Genomic DNA, 16,864 nt, shown 5'->3' on the forward strand with positions numbered 1-16,864 from the left:
ACTCGGCTGAATCGACAGAGAGTTAGAACAAATAGAGCAGTTTATCACCTTGCTTCCAACACAATTTTTTTAGTCATTATCTCATTTAAACTATGACCAAAACTGATTTGTGCCCGCCTAGCCATTAACCTTATAGTCTGATTCCCCTAGTTATTGTTGGGACGTCATTTGTTTGTTTGGCCCTGGGCAGCCGCATGGGCCGGATACCAGAGTGGCCTCCCCAGGATTCGAACCCAAGTCCAAGACTTAAGGACGATAAGGTTGCCCTCCTGGTACCATCTGCGCTACTAGCGTCCGGGGCCGCTTGAGATAGAGTGCGGAGCAGCATTTACTGGCTCCTCTATCATTACTTCCCCCTCATAGATAGTTGGTGGAGGAGGAAACTCCTTGGGAGGGGTGGGTTCCTTCGCATCCTTCCCATGCTTCTTCACCAGCTTCCCCCTTTTTCCTGAAGTTTTCTTTGGAGGGGAGTCCGGACCCCGCTTCTGTCCGGGAGCCTTCCGGATAGTGCTTTCAGTCTTTTTCTGATCTCTATCCTCCAGGAGCTTTCGCCGCCTTTCAGCGTCAGCCTCTTTAGCTTCCTGATAGAGGGGGAGCTCCTTCACAGTATAATGCTCCCCAGGCACTATCTCATCCTTTGCCAGTTTCCTAGGAAGAATGTTGATAACATATTCCTGGGGCTCCCGGACGACCTCTGTCAAATTCCGCGCGGAAAGCAATGTTTTGTAGGCCCTCTCCTTGGGATCTATTTCGAATAATTTGCAGACGCAGGCAAAGGACGTCTTTTCCACCCAATCCACAAGGTGGCCCCTCAATTCCAAACCTGCATTGTCAGCAACAAAAGGTAAGAATTCCGTCCGGAAAAATCAGGAAAAATCAGCAAAGCAAAATCCGGACAAAAAAATCGCAAAACAAGATTACCCGAAATTTTTAAGGTATAATTCGGAGAAAAAGGCCTCGACGGATGCTGCGATAGCCCAGCCCATCCACCCCAGACTGCCACCAGCCCCTTCGCCCCTCCCTTTGTCGAATCTGGCAGTTCTGTCACCATTTGAAGGGAGGACAGGTGAGCGGACACACTAAAGATATCATTCTTTGCTTTCTTCAGGGAATAGACAAAGAACAATTCCAGTAGCGTAAGGTCGAGGCTGTACAGCATGTTGATGATGCTGCATCCCATCAGCACCCGGACAAGGTTGGGATGAATGAAGATGGGTGGAATCTGAGAGAAGTGGAGGAATTCCTTGAACAACGCCGGCAGAGGGAACCGGAGCCCCGCGTTGAATTGTTCCTTTATGAAGAGGATAACGTTGTTTCCACCTTTCTCAGTAGGCATAGCCGCCTCCTCGTTCACCAAGTCTATCAATACGTCATGGGGGATGCGGAATCGCTCCCGGAACTCCTTCGCATTTAATTTGTCTATCGCCTTTTCGCTAGCTTCGCTAACCCGGACAGATGAAACAGCCTTTTTTGGAGCCATTTTTTACCACAAAGCTAAATCAAAATCTACATACAAAAGCAATACAACGAATCAAACCAAGCAGTCTGAAAATACACAAACCCTAACCCAAAACAGTCAGAAAAACCCATCAAAAACCCCTCCAAACAACAACAAAGTACCAACATTCAACAACAATTGCAAACGACTCGTTCAAAACAACGCCCAAGCAAGCCAGAAAACAATTGTAAAGAACTAGCAAACGTAACCAAAGGAACGGCAGTAGCAAAGAGATACGTACCAAATACAGCACCGAAGAAGAAGAACGGGTACCGCCTTGATACAAAATCACCAGCAGCAAACCAACAAAGTCGCGATACAAAAGCACCGGTACAAAAAGAGCTTTCGAAGTTTGTCTCAGAGAAGCAAAGGACGCAGGAAAAAGCAGTAAGAAGAAAGGCTCTCAAGAGAATGCAGTAGGAAAAATTGCAAAAAGAAGTACAGTACCCTATTTATAGCAGGACAGCCCCTTGGAAAGGCAAACCAACAGCCATGTTATCATTGAAACGACATATTGCCTGGGGATACACAGGGTCGGCGGCTCGCCATAAATGCCTTTTTTGGCTTCCGCACCCCCACTCGCCACATGGCCAAGTTAGACGAATGGACTTTTTCAGTTTTCAAAAACCCAGTTATTTTTAACCCGCCCATTTTTTGGGCAAAATAGGCAAGTTAAAAAGGGGGGCAATGTAGGGACCCCTCCCCTTGGGAAACACGTGGCACGCAGCTCATGGTGACGCGTGGCACGTGTTATCAGCCGGACCATCATCATCCGGATTTCCCTAAAGATATGCATGGTGCGACTATCCTATCCGGAACCCCTCAAGGAAAGACAAACGACGTTTCAGCCTCTCCTATCCAAGGAAGAGCAAACGACGCTGGCAGAGCGTAGACACCCGGATAGTCCCCACAACACATCCGGATAATCAGCATGATCCATCCGGATATAAATCGTCTGGATGGTCAATTAAAGTAAAGCGAGTCTTACACGCAATCACAACAAGCAGCCATGACCCACATCCCATCACCTGCAGAATGAGAAGACAAGAGGAAGTGACAGCAAGTCACTTCCCACGATCATTCTACATAATCGCTTCCCACGATCTTTGACAGCCGCATCACCTACCATGGTCTCTGACAGCCATTCGTAGGATGATAGTGCTCCTACTAACACCTATTGTCATCATCACAACAGAAAATATCTCCTCACCATTAATGAGAGGAACAGTACCCCTGAAGCTGGATATATATGCCTTCGCATGAAGAAGAAGGGGGGATCCCCACTGGTAATCTCTGGATATATAGTAAAAGGCCAACTGATTTATTTATCTCTCTCTCTCTGACCATGGCTAACATAACCATCGGAGGGTGCGTCCGGACACCCTGTCCGGATGCCTTTTGCAGGTGCAACCGCTGAATCAAGAACCCCTTGTGTGTTGAGAATCACGTGTCCATCCATCTAGCAGCAACGTGGACTACAGGATACGCGATGTGACAACAGTTATCACATTTCATTGGCTGGCACATGAACATGGTCACAGTAGATGTATGAGTAGGACCATACCAATTTTTTTTTGAACTCTTATCATGTACCCCATGTTAATTCCTCTTGAGTCCAATTATAATATTTGGCAAATCTCCCCATAAATTGAAATGACGTATCGCTTTTCACCCAAATAATCGTCAAACCCCTGACTGCACCTTTCTTTAATCATTCATATTCCAACCCAAAATAATTATTGACATTCTCATCTCCATTACATGATTTAAGGCGATGTTTGGTTTCTAAAATGAATCTAGGAATGGATCCTGTCAAACGAGTTACAATATTATATCCCACGTTTTCATTCCCATTCACAGTATTACGTGAGCAAAAACAAACGCGGCCTTAAAGGTCTTAAGAGTGGCTCTTACGCGCTTGAAAGTCGAAGCATCTCACGATTTGTGTAGCGCAGCCCCTCGTCATGACGCCAATAAAATTTGAAAAGTATGGTGTGGTGGGCCCCTATTTCCCATATTACCAAACGGGCAACAATAAACAACGAAATAAGTATAAATAAAATAAAATTTTCCATCATGGCTGTCCACCACATTAGGGTATTTTGGTCATTCAGCTGCCTTGAAAAATCCTCAATCGCCCGCCAACTAAAGCCCTCGGTCCGAGCTCAGTGCATCAACAACCCAACGGCGCACATTATCAAAACGCAGGCTACTGAATTATTTTACTCTTTTGCCCCTGCAGAACCGCTGGCATTTGTCTCGGTCGTCGTTGGGGGCTCTCTTGGTTTTCTTGGACACACGGAGTGGCCTAGAAAATCTAGGATTGTTTTCCCGGGAATTTTTGGGTCTGGTAAGAAATTTAGGGTATATTTTCACTTCCGGAAGGTTCCAATGGGCCATTTGCTATTGTGAACGTTGTCTGGTGAAGTCCCAACACAGTTGGGGCTATTTATGAGCACGAGATCCCGAAAATCGGAACAGGTAGGCCAAAATTTTCAATTCCCTTAAATCTTGTTCTCTTTTTGGACTTTATTACCTGTCTCCATACATGTCTGGATTCGCGCTCTTTTCTTATCCTCGGTTTGGTTAGGGTTTCGCTTGTTGGTGTGTTTTGTGGACTCAGAACGTCTTTCTCTCTGTGGTTCGTGAAGTTAATGTTGCTTCTCTTCGTTTCATTTTCCCTCTTTTGGTTTTCATTTTTTGCTTTTAGTTTTTCTTATTCCGCTGTTTGATTGTGGAAAAAGGGTAACGAGAGAAATCGGTTTTTGTCTCTTACAGCTACTTTAACATGGTACAAAACTTTTTTTTTTTCTGAATTTATTTCTGCACTGAAGACACAAACTTTCTTGTAAAAGGCGATGTAAATGTTATGATTTAAGGGCTTTTTTTTTTTTTTTCTCAGTCTGTCAGCGGCTAAGTGGTGGCATGCGGTTTTGTTTTTGTATTAATTCGAGTTATCTTTATTCGAGTTATATTAAACAGAAATGTTGGAGGACTGGAAATTAGGGTTTAGAATAGGTGAATCAAATTTGTTTTCTTTTTGTTCACCCCCTGTTTGATTGCTGAGAAAACTGGGATAAATAAGAAAGAGGAAAATAAAATCTTGAAATCTTATGTTTAATGTTGTTTTGAGGATAGCTTCAAGTAAGCCAATTAGTGCAGATTTTTGTTTCTTTGAAGATTCCAAATTATGATAAATGTAGGAGATATTATTATTATTTTAAAATTTCCTGCAATTTCTCAGTAATCAAATAGTGCTTCACTGCCTTCTTTTCTGTACCATTGGGATGCATTTTCTATTATCTCAGCCTTTCTCCGCTATTTTATGTGATCATTAAACTGGGTTATACTTCCTGTTGCTTTCTTCTTTTTTCTTTTCCCTGCTAATGTTGTTGTTCTTCTTTCTGTTATTTTCTCCTTAGGAAGTGGGCAGAGTAGGCAGGAGATAGATGGACCCTGCCCTGAAATATGCCATGTTGTTAATCCTTCTTGGATGGGGTATGTATTAACAAAATATATTTCCTCTCTTTCTCTTTTTTACTCTCTTTTCACAGTGGCTTGCTAAGACTAAAAGGTGGCTTGTAATTGCATTTTAGACTTGCTAAGATAACTAAAAGGTAGCTTGTGATATGATCTGCATTTTACTCCGTGAGATATCATTTCTATCTGTACTAAACTTTTAGTGCATGTGCCTAAATATTTGGTTGGACTCTCTGATCAATTTCATTCAATACGTAAGGAAACTTGGTTATAGTTGGTCTTTTGGTTAATTGCAGTGATTTGGGATGTTTTCCCAGTTTCTAGTTTAGTGAACGCTTCTCCTGCAAAACATGATTTTGGGCATTGTGAAAGAACTGTGAAAAAATGGGCATCTTCTTCGCTTGATTTAGAAGTGAAAGAAGACAAACATACACTTCAAGATTTGCTGTTTTTCCTCCATGTCCCAAGAACAGGAGGCCGAACATATTTCCACTGGTAATTTTCAACTGTTGTGAAACACAGGATAATATTTTCCCTAAAGTTTGAGTTCCAATAGTTCAATAACAATGACGTTCCCTGCTTGTGGCTATTTTTTTTTTTGTTTTCTTTTAATGGTCGCAGTTTCTTGAAAAGGCTGTACCCTAGTTCTCTGGAATGTCCGCGTTCTTACGATAAGCTGCGATTTGATCCTAGGTATTGTTTTTCTGTTTGTCATTCTTATATCCATACTGCACATATTTAATTATTAATCTTTCTTCTGTTTGGATTTTTTCTTTATGCCTTATGTATGTTGGCCTGTTCGGACCTTTACTCTCCATATGGTGGTACATTTATTCTGTTATGATTTGCTTATTTATTTTTGTAATCTGTGCAATATCACTATACATGTTCCCCTTTTTGCTTCCTTTCTTGGTAATAATGTCTTTCATGTCATCTTTGCTGCAAAGCAATAAGGTTTGAACAGAAATATAGTACAGAGTTCAAGGAAGAGATATTTATTTAACAAAAGATGGTTTTATGCTACATCTCTGGTATGAAATCAGCAAGGTCTTCATTGCTCTCATACTGCTGCAACTGCTAATGTTTGTGTGTGTGCATTTTTTTTTATCCTTTTCCTTTCTTGGCAAGCACTAATCACTTGGTTTAATCTATCATCTAGTAATTACTAGTCAAATGCATGTGTCATGTGAGAATTGAGAAGTGAGTTGTGATAGGTTTTTGGTGTGACCCACCTATCAAAAAGGTTTTTGGTGTGACCCGTTCACTTTATGGGGTAAGCTATTTTTTTGGAAGTGTTTTTATGCTCAAATTATACTTAATACATATTATTGGGAATTGGAACAAGGGCATTGTTACCTGGAAATTTTTGTTGTTTCCTCTCATATTCAATATTTGCAGCATGCATATCTAATCATTTTGATGAAAGGGTTTGTAGTTCGACTGCATTGGGTGTTTTCCTCAAGTTTGTTTGTTTCTTTTGCTTTTTTGGTGCCTTCTATCGGAAACTGAAAACTCCTTCATAGTTAGAGTCTTCATTTGGAAAGTGGATGATAAAAAGGTTAATGCTAATTACTTTTTACCTACTAGGATGCTTTATAAAGCTTTCAACCTCGACCCTTTTTGTTCTATGCTCAAGGAATGGTGAGACAGTGAATCACTTTTTGTTCGATTGACCTGTAACTATGGATATCTGGTAGAGATTATTTAGGCTGACAAATATTTCTTGGGTTCCCTGCAGAGGTATAACCAAACTGATGTTGATTTAATTGATGCTTTCTGGGAGTAGCTTAAGAGGAAGAGTGCTTTGGCAGGTGGGGCCATGCTTAACATTTTTCGAGCAATTTGGAACCTTTTAGGATAAAATGGGTCCTTGTGGGGTGCCATTGATCTCACTTCTTTTTGGGGTTGATTATTATCAAGTTCATAGATACTCCCATTAGTTTCAATATGTCGTATTGGAATAAGGTGTATTAGTTGAACAGAATTGTTTTAGTGATAATGAACAAGTGGACTCTAAAACCACCTTCACGACCCAACCCCCCCAACACCCCTGCACATACCTAGGGTATATGATAAACAATTTGTTAATGCGAGATAGATGGAGATTGATGGAATGGTTAGAGTTCATGAAAGCACTATAGTTAAACTTTCTCTGACCCAGCTAGTTTTGGTTTGGCCAAGAGGCTGAAATTCTAACTTTACTGGAGGGTTTAGTGAAGGCAGCTTATATGGATCTTTTAGATAATTCTAGTGTGAGGAGGATCTGGTCATTGTCCTCTCTTGAGTGTCTCAGGGGAGGAGGGGACCCATGGAAATTGGATAATATGATGGCATGATTGTTGTTCCATGAATAATTCTAGGCTGTTCTTCCAATTGGATGCTGGGGGCAGCTGATCAGATGGTGGACCATGTGGCAAGTGAGGATTTTTTTTTTTTGATTGGAAACGACACAGAGATATATTGATAGATAAAAAGAAGTACAAAAAGAAGGATGAGGAATCCTCCCGCCATAGAAAGCTAAACTACAGTAAATTACACTAAAAAACAAGCGAACACTCTAAAAAGGACCATTCCTTATGGAGTACACACCGCTAACCAATCAAGTTGTATCACATTAAGGGGAGTCCCCATAAAAACCTTGGAACAAAAAGCCCAAAGAGAAGCAAGGAAAACAATAGAGTCCCAAAGATACTCTGAATTCCTTGCTTTATCCTAAAAAATCCTTGCATTTCTTTCCCACCACAAAACCCGATAAGAGCGATGCTTGCAGCTTGCCACAAAACAATCCCCCTCTTAGAAGAACCAAACCCATTAAATTTGATGGACATTATGTCAAAGATGCTCCTCGGGGGGACCCAATCCATCTTAGCAAAGTGAGGATCTTTAGTGGGGGGTTTTCAATGATGGGGCATTTCCTTCCCATCCTGAGCATTTGTATTCTCAGGTGTTCTTTTGATGCAATATTGCAATTGCTTTGTCTACATTATGCTGTTCATTAATTTTTGTTAGTATAAGGTAGCTTGCCGTTCCAATTTTTGTATAGAAATACTTTACACTTTATACTAATTTTGCTTCTGTAAGGCACTTCAAATGATGCAATGTGTTTTCTATGCAGCAAACCAAATTGCAGGTTGTTGGTTACTCATGATGATTATAGCATGATGTCTAAGCTTCCCAGGGAGAAAACTTCAGTAGTTACAATTCTGAGGAATCCACTTGATCGAGTCTTTAGCGCTTATGAATTTTCAGTAGAGGTTGCAGCTAGGTTTTTGGTGCATCCTAACTTAACTTCTGCCAAACAAATGGCTCTACGCATACGTTCAAAAACTAAAGGAGTAAGTACACTGGATATTTGGCCATGGAAGTATTTGGTTCCATGGATGAGAGATGACCTCTTTGCTCGGGTATGTTTAACTTTACTTTTTCTGCTGGGTGTTTCTCCTTAATTCTTATTTTTTCTTTCTTCTTCTTTACCCTGGTGCCACACACTACCCTTTCTTTCTTCAGCAATGGGTCCACGAGCGATCCTTGCAAATCCCACTTTTAAATTATGTTGCAGTTCTCATTACGCTTTTCTTTTTTCCTCTAAATGCTTATCTTAGAAGAGAAAGATGATGAATTCAAAGGGAAGAGGGGGTTCTCTAAAAGATAGATGACTAAATCAAAGTTGTTGTAGTAAGACAATGCACCCACAAAAAAAACCCTTGTCATTTGGCCCCTGATATGAATGCTGGTTATCATAAAAGTAGTCTCACTATTTGAATAAAATTCCCAAAAGATCTTGTAAATTGCTCTGCCCTTCCCAATTTAAAGACATAAATGCTCCAGCCAATATAATGAAAATTTAAAAATTCAGTTATTTATTCATGAGAATATACATTTTTTTACTCTGTGTTGCCATAAATTATTAGAAAAATCAAATACTATGTGCATAATAGTAGTAGTAGTAGTAGTAGTAGTATTGTTAAATGCTGATAATAATAATACTAATAACATGCTAGTATGTTGCAAAGAGTACTAACTTGGCAAATAGGAATGTTCAAAAGTAATTTTATAATATTAATTCAGTAATATATACAACTGACTGCTGAATAATGATCGTAAGTATGTTGCAAAGAGTAGTAACTTGGAAAATAGGAATTTTTGTAAGTGATTTTATAATATTAACTCAGTAATATATACAACTGACTGCTGAATAATGATTGTTAGAACATTTCATGTAGAAGTGCGTTAACAAATTCTGTTATTCATCAGTTTTCATTTATGCTTTTGCACTTTCTTGTAATTTTCATTAAAATAAGAGAGCTAGTTATCTTATATCAGATATGGATCCATCCCTCTCCCACATGATTTAATTATATATCCTTTGGAAGGCAGACCTTCAAAAGAAACTATACCAGAAAATGCAAAAATTTCTTTGGCTTTTCCTTGGCTTATCTTGCAATTTCAGCTTAAGAGGGAAGTGCAAGGTCTAATATTTATGCAGATAAGTAGTGTGATAAATCAATTTCTTGAAGTTGGAAAGAGGTTGACTGTTTGAGTCTCTTGATTTATCTACAGAGGGCTCTCTCTTTTTTGGGCCAACCACTCTATGTGAGAATTAGAACATTCTGTTGATTTTGAAACCTCAAAACTTATGTAAAATCTTGGAAACCTCCACAAAGAGAGGTTAGACACTTGCTAACCTCACCTATAATTCTTTCTCTAGGCTCACAACCTTGTGTGTGCATACCATCTATATGTCATAATCTAGGAGAATAAATAATCCTGTCATGTTTTTCCATTTACTTGGATGTCAATTTTTTTTTTTTTTTGGTGTTATCTATGGAACAACCTTATTATTATTCCTAGTTACTTATTTCTTTTGTTTCAATGGATAGAGAGACGCTAGAAAGGACAAGGGTCCAAATTATGTTAAAGGCAATGATTCGTACAACATGGAAGAGATTGTCATGCCATTACATGAATACATTAATGATCCTATTGCTCGAGACATTATTCACAATGGAGCTACATTCCAGGTACACTAGCATTTATTTCACTTGTGTATGTGTGTGTGTGTATATATATATATATATATATGTTGTTTAATTGTTTTAAAAATCTCTTTCTTAACTTGTATTTACTTACGACAAAACCATGGATTAGATATAAAATGTTAGTCTTCATTGGGCTCTTTGTGGGGTCATTTTATTCATAAAACTAATGACATGACCTTATTCTCCCCTATTATTCAATTTCACATTAAAGAAAAATGGTTAGATTCCTCGTGTTTGCATGCATGAACTTTAGTGTGGAACAAGGTGGATTCGTAAAGAGCTTGAATGCAATTTTTTTTGGTTTTAATTCCTAAGAAGGGGGAGTAGAAGACCTTAAGGATTTTAGGCCGATCAGCTTGGTGGGTGGCCTCTACAAGTTGTTAACGGAAATGTTAGCCAATAGACTTAAGAAGGTGGTGGGTAAGGTGGTATCAAAATCCCAAAATGCCTTTGTGGAGGGAAGACAAATTTTTGATGTAGTGCTTATCGTTAATGAGGCTATTGACTCATTGATGAAAAGCAATGATTGTGGTTTAATTTGTAAGCTTGATATTGAAAAGGCTTATGATCATGTTAATTAAGACTTGTGACTTGATTATAAAAAAGATGGGTTTTGGGGAGGAGTGGATCAATTGAATTAAATCGTGTGTTCTACAATAAGATGATTTGTGCTTGTTAATGGCACTCCATCAAGCTTTTTCCAAAGCTCTCGAGGTTTGAGGTAAGTGGACCCTCCTTCACCCTATTTATTTGTGATGACCATGGGGGTTCTCAATTGTTTGCTTTATAGGGTGAGAGGCAGAGGTGGAGAGGGGGTGGAAGTTTCCCATTTGTTCTTTGTCGATTTTACTTTAGTCTTTTGTGAGTGATCTTAGGACCAATTGACTTATTTGAGTTGGATGCTCATGTGGTTTGAGGCTAATTGAGGTTGGGAATTCATTTGGAAAAGAGCGAACTAATTCCATTGGGGAGGATGGAGAACTTACAAGAGTTGGTTCCAGAGTTCGGTTGAAGGGTGGGTGTGGTCTTGTCCTCTTACTTGGGTTTTCCATTGGGTGCTTTGTTTAAGTTTGTGGCAATGTGGGATGAAGTGGAGTAGAGGTTTTGCAAAAGACTAGCTATGTGGAAAAGATAACACATCTCTAAAGGTGGGAGGCTAACCTTGATTCATAGCACCTTATCTAGTATTCCTATTTATTTTATGTCTTTATTTTGCATTTCAAGGACAATCAGGGTTGAGGTTGGAGCACATTCAAAGGGGTTTCCTATGGGGAGGAGGGACCCTTGAGCAAAAACCGCATTTAATAAGGTGAGCTATTGTTTGTTCAAACAAAACTAAGGATCATCTAGGGGTTAGGAATCTCTCGACACTTAACAAAGCCCCGCTTTGTAAATGAAGTTGGTGTTATGCTAAGGATAGGGGGGCCTTTTAGAAGCAAGTCATAAGTGGAAAATATGTGGAAGAATAAGGAGGGTGACGCTCTCGTGAAGTGAGAGAAGGGTATGGGGTTGGGTTGTGGAAAGTCATTAGGAAGGATTGAGATCTTTTGACTAGTAAAGTTGCCTTCTCAATGGGTAATGGGCGAAAGGTGAGATTTTGGAAGGATAAGTGATGTGGTGACAAATAGTTATGTATTACTTTTCCTTTTTTATTTGCTATTGCTGTTTTTAAGGAGGCTTAGATAGCTTGTAGCAGATGTTTGGAACCCATCAGATGAAGGGGGTGTTGGCCCCCCCACTCCTCTAGGCTTTTCAATGATTGAGGGGTGGAAATTGTGGGGCGTTTCCTTATGAGACTATAAGGGAGGAAGGTGCGTTGGGATGAGGAAGATAAGGTGATCTGGACAAAGTCAAAGAATGGTAAATTTTCTGCAAAGCCTTATACTCGGCTTTAGAGTCAGGAAGTCCAACCTCTTTTTTGACAGGTGTTATTTGGAACTCTTGGGTGCCACCGAAGGTGGGCTTTTTTGTTTGGGAGGCTACATGTTATAAGGTTTTAACCTTGGATCATTTTATAGAGGAGATGATGATTTTTGACAAATATATATTTCCTATGTCATTTAAAGGAAGAATTCATTGATCGCATCCTCATTCACTGTGTCAAGATAAGGGCTTTATGATATTTACTGTTTTCCTTGTTTGGCGTGTTATGGGTGCTTTCCTCCTCGATTAGAGAGACACTATTAGGATGACATGACTCTTTCGTGGGTAAAAAAACAGAAAAAGGTGTGACAGACTGCTTCCTTGTGCTTGTTTTGGACAATTGGGAAGAAAAGAAATTGTATATCATTTGAAAATGTGGAACATTCCTTTTAAGGGCTAAAACACTATTTTCTTTGTAATCTTTTGGCTTGGTCTAAGTTGTTTATAATTTTAGGTCCTCCTTCTATAGTAGATTTTGTTGATTGGTTGGGCTCTTTTTATGGGGGTGGTGTTTTTTGTTGTCCTTTTTCCTTTTGGTGGCTTCAGTAGGCGTATGTTGTATACTTCTTGTGTACTTTAGGGTGAACTATTGACATTTCTTTTTGTAACACTCGCTTTGCCCATAAAAAAATAACTTCAGTATGGAAGGTGGTTATTTATTTGATATCTAATTCTTGAAATTTGTTGAAACTACCCTCTAGTTAATTAGGATATCTAGTTGACTTGTTCTTGAATTAAATTGCTTTGGACCAATTGGCTAATAGAATTGGAGGATGAAGGGAAAGGGGGAAGTGGTTGCTATTTGATGGTGCCCTTCTCTTGTTTCATTTCTTTTCTATAGAAGCGAGTCATGCTTTGCAAAATGATTGAAGGTTTTATCTTTGTAAGCCTTCATTTCTTGATATATGGGACCCAGTGTTGGGTTGTTCTTTAGGGTCGTTCTAGTTAAAGAATCATGGGTTTGGTTGGTTGGATTGCTTGTCCATTTGTGTGGAAAAGACTTGTTAAAAAAGTTAGGGGATGCTTTTGGGTTTTGTGGTGGTGGGTGAAGACATTGCACTATGACACCTTAGCTGGGCAGGATTTTGGTGTAGCTAAATGGCAAATTGGTGTCATGGGAAATGGAGGTTGTCATGGTAGCACTTGCTTTGCAATGATTTATGGTGGGAGTCCCCTTCTTTGATAATTGACATTGGTAAGGACATTAACTTATGTTTGTAGCTCTTTTATTGAAGCCAGGGCTTCTAGCCACCATTGAGAAGTTGAAGATGTTGTTAGGTGCCCACCATTGAGAGGTTGAAGATATTGTTGGGTGCCCGCTTTTTTTGAAGGGTGTCCATGGAAGAAGTTTCTTTTTTGATGGGAAACAACAATTTAATATATTAAGATAAGTAACAAGATGTACAATAGAAGGATGAGGAATTCTCCAAAAAAACAAACTACACAAAAAGCATATAGGGACCTTCAAAGTACTAAATAAATCAATTCAACTATGAGGTGCCATAACCTAGATGGTTAACATGGTCCTTCAATCTGAGAAAGGCCTCTCTTCTAAATGGAGATAGTGAGAGTGTAGGAAGGAAGTGCAATATGGCTTCACGCATTTTCAAATTCAAAACCTTCTTTGGTAGGGATTAGTGAGTGAGCCTCTAGGGCGTGTATTGTACTAGTACCCATAGGGGTACTGCAATTTTGGGCATGTTGAAGCAAGTTGAAAGCCTAAAAGTCCAAATGAAATGAGGTTGAGTTCTCATATTCATTGTAGTGGCGGACAAGGATTAAAGAATCGACCCACCAAGGTAGCCTAGTTGGTCATGGCGAACACATTGGGAAGTGTGGTCCTAGGTAGTGGCATATGGTCCTGGGTTCGAATCCTACCACTAATGAGACCCAGAATTTACCCAATGTTGGTTGTTGCAAAGCGGTTAACACCCCAAGGTTTAGGTCCCCATGGAGAGTTCTAAGGGCTTGACAATGGAAGGTTCATCGATTATTAGAAAAAAAAAAAAAAGGATTAAAGAATCCATTTTCATGGAAATATAGATAGTTGGATTTTACGGAAATATTGAGAAGTATTGATGGAAATTTTAATGCAAAAAAGTTGATCAAATTACAATCAAAATTTATAGAAATGTTAGGAAAAATTGCAAAAAATGATAGAAGAAACAATATCAATAATATATATAAATATGTAATTTGTGATCAATAATAATATATAGAACTTGAAAATATTTTAATGCTAAAATAATGATGTATATTTATTTTAGATATATTTAAACATATAAAAATATGATTGTATTTGCATGATATTTTTTTATTTGAAAATATTTTTTATTTTATGTAACTTATTTTATATTTAATTCTTCATTATAGTTTTTATATTTTCAATGATATATTAAATGGAATTTAAAAATTACATTTATATATATATATATATATAAGGAAGTGTAAGGATCCAAGCTTCAAGAAGTCAACAAGTATGGGTTGTGGAGTTCTCTTTTCCCTTACATTTTCTTCTTCCCTGTCAATTAATGGGCTAGATCAAAGAGATGAGTGAAGCCTCAAGGGGTAGAAGAAGTTGGTTTGTTGTGGAGTTTAAATCTTTTGAGCTTTCGGTTGAGGATGTGGGAGGGAAGTTGAGAAGGTGCATTTGGGAGAGATGTAGAGGTGTTTCCTCTTAGATTAGGTTTGGGGATGCAAGCTTATGCTTTTTGTTGGATGGAGTTGAGGCTTGTTGTAGGGAGAATGGAAATAGAAGGTGGTTCATTAACTGGGGGGAGGGAAGGAAGGGAGTATAGGTTGGAGCGTCGCTCAAACGAGGCGGGAAGGTTCCATCTTTGCTCATTTCATGATTTTGAGACAAAGATTTTGTCTTATTTTCCTAGAAGGGAAGGGGTTGATTGGAGGTTGGAATACTCTAGTAGAGAGGTTGCGAGGCCTTGGAGTGGTTCCATTTGAAGGATTAAAGGTTTTTTAGTAACCTAAAGGTTTCTCTGAGTGAAAAGGGGTCGAAGTCAAGGATGCTTGTGGAGGTTACAAAGTTGAAGCCAAGAAGGATAGGAGATTCGGTCTAGTTGGAAATAGGAGAAAAAAAGTTACTAAGAAGGATGGAACAGATGGATTGTTGTTTAGTGAGTTGGTGGGGTGATTTTTTGGTTCCTTTTCTTGAGTTGGAGTTTGTGACGAAGTGGGCGAATCACCATTGGCTCTTAAAGGGAAGATTGGGAATTGTTGTTTTGGGAAGAGAGCTATTTTTGTTTGAGTAAGGTTGAGTGGGTCCTTGCCAGAGGCAAAAGAAGGATAAAGAGAATTTTTTGAATTTGGAAAGATGGAATCTGGAGGTGGGATGTTTCTGTAGGGGAGCTCATCTAAAGAGGCTTGGGTGTGGTTGGTGGCTCTCCCACTTCATCTGTGGACCCGTGAGGTGTTCAAAAAAATTAGTGATGGGTGTGGAGGTTTAATTGTTGTGGATGAAGATACCACATTTTTGTTTGGGTTGTAATGGGCCAAAATGTTGATGAAGATGGTGGGAAGGGACTTATCCAGTTCTATTCAGGTTGTGGTGGGGTTGGGGTGTTTCTCTATTTAGTTGTGGTGGGAAATTCTGCCTTGGTTTGTGTAGGTGGTGTCCTCAAGAGGGAACTGCGTGAACAGAGTTATAGTGGCCAGGGAAGAAGATGGGGGAAGCCCGCACACTTCTTTCAGTGGAAGCCCTAAGGGTAGGGGGTTGTAGATTGAGGAGCAGTTTGAGGTACAAGTCGTGTTGCCCTTTGGAGGAAAGTCAAAGAGAGTTGCAACCTTTGCTGCTACTTACTCTGTAGGGGCGTCTGATGGTGGGTCTGAGGAGGGTGATGGGGAAGGGAATCTAAAGTGTAGAGGTAATGGTATAGGGGTCAATGTTTCTAGTCCTAAACATATGGGTGGGTACAAAAGTGGGTCGGGTGGCGTTAGAAGCGGGTCATTTGGTCTAGGTCATTTGGAGGCCTAGTCTTTTGCATGGCTTGGAGCCTTCAAAGAAAAGGGGCTGGGAGAAAGGAGTTTTTAGGCCAAATTAGTGGGCTGTAAGGTGGAGTTTGGAGTGGGTTTTGGGCCTAGTGTTGTGGGTTGTGCGGGTGGGGGGTTATTAAAAGAACCAACTCCTTGGGTGTTTTTGGAGCTAGGGCACCAGAGGGGTCTTCGCGAGGCAATTTAGGAAAAGAAAGGGGCAATGAAGGTCTCTTCGTTGGGGTCTCGAGGGAAGATCCAATGGTGGCGACTAGTGCGGTGAACGCTAGAGTCGCGATAACCGACAAAGCACTGTTGGTTGAATCATCTAGGTATGTTGATCCTCTTTCCTTCTCTGTGGGGGCATGGGGTTCCTTTTCTACTCCTTCCTCTATTTTTAGTCGGGCCTTGGTGGCCGATGGGTCTTCCGGCCTAGGGGGGTTGGTAGCTGTGGAAAGAGAGGGGAATCAGGATTTGTTGAGGATCATTTTAGCCGACGACAGCTCGTGGGAGGTAATGACATTGGGGCGGAAGGCTTTGGTTGAGGTGAGAGTGGGGGATATCATTGAAAGGATCAAGGATGAGGGACCTTTGCAGGAAGCTGCAAAAGGGGAAGGAGGGGACGGGGGGGCGGTTGGTCCTGTGGTCATTAGGATGATAGTTGCTTGGCGAAGCTTAGTAAGTTTTTGGGATTCTGGATAGAAGGATTTGATGGGGAAATTCTGAACTTGCCCTAAAGGATGAAAAGTAGAAGGGAATAGTGCAAAAAAAAAAGGGATGTTCAACTTCTACTAGGTTTGAACGTGAACTAAAAAAGTCAAAATGTTTGATTAATTACAATGGAGTGAGCAGAAAAAGTGGGATGGACAAAGGAGGAGGGGCTAGAGTCTCGAGCCTTAGATGAAGATAAAAATCTTATAATGGAATGTAAGAGGGGTTA

General features: G+C 39.9%; 1 protein-coding gene across 4 annotated transcripts in view; it reads left to right on the plus strand.

The window, feature by feature from the left end:
* The first annotated feature begins 3,580 nt into the window (after positions 1-3,580).
* The window catches only part of LOC100255229 (protein-tyrosine sulfotransferase), a 40,546-nt gene continuing 27,262 nt past the window's right edge, over positions 3,581-16,864 (plus strand). The window contains exons 1-6 of one of the 4 annotated variants that reach the window (XM_002285180.5): positions 3,581-3,979; positions 4,921-4,996; positions 5,275-5,473; positions 5,600-5,671; positions 8,094-8,382; positions 9,859-9,999. In XM_002285180.5, the coding sequence (XP_002285216.1) occupies positions 4,948-4,996; positions 5,275-5,473; positions 5,600-5,671; positions 8,094-8,382; positions 9,859-9,999 (750 nt within the window). In that variant the 5' untranslated portion in view covers positions 3,581-3,979; positions 4,921-4,947. Of the gene's footprint in view, positions 4,140-4,351; positions 4,517-4,920; positions 4,997-5,274; positions 5,474-5,599; positions 5,672-8,093; positions 8,383-9,858; positions 10,000-16,864 lie in introns of those variants that run through there. The other 3 variants (XM_010652875.3, XM_010652876.3, XM_019220616.2) reach the window with 3 other exon arrangements.

Source organism: Vitis vinifera, chromosome 6 (genome assembly GCF_030704535.1).
Source record: "Vitis vinifera cultivar Pinot Noir 40024 chromosome 6, ASM3070453v1".
In the NCBI taxonomy this organism is placed as follows: domain Eukaryota; kingdom Viridiplantae; phylum Streptophyta; class Magnoliopsida; order Vitales; family Vitaceae; genus Vitis; species Vitis vinifera.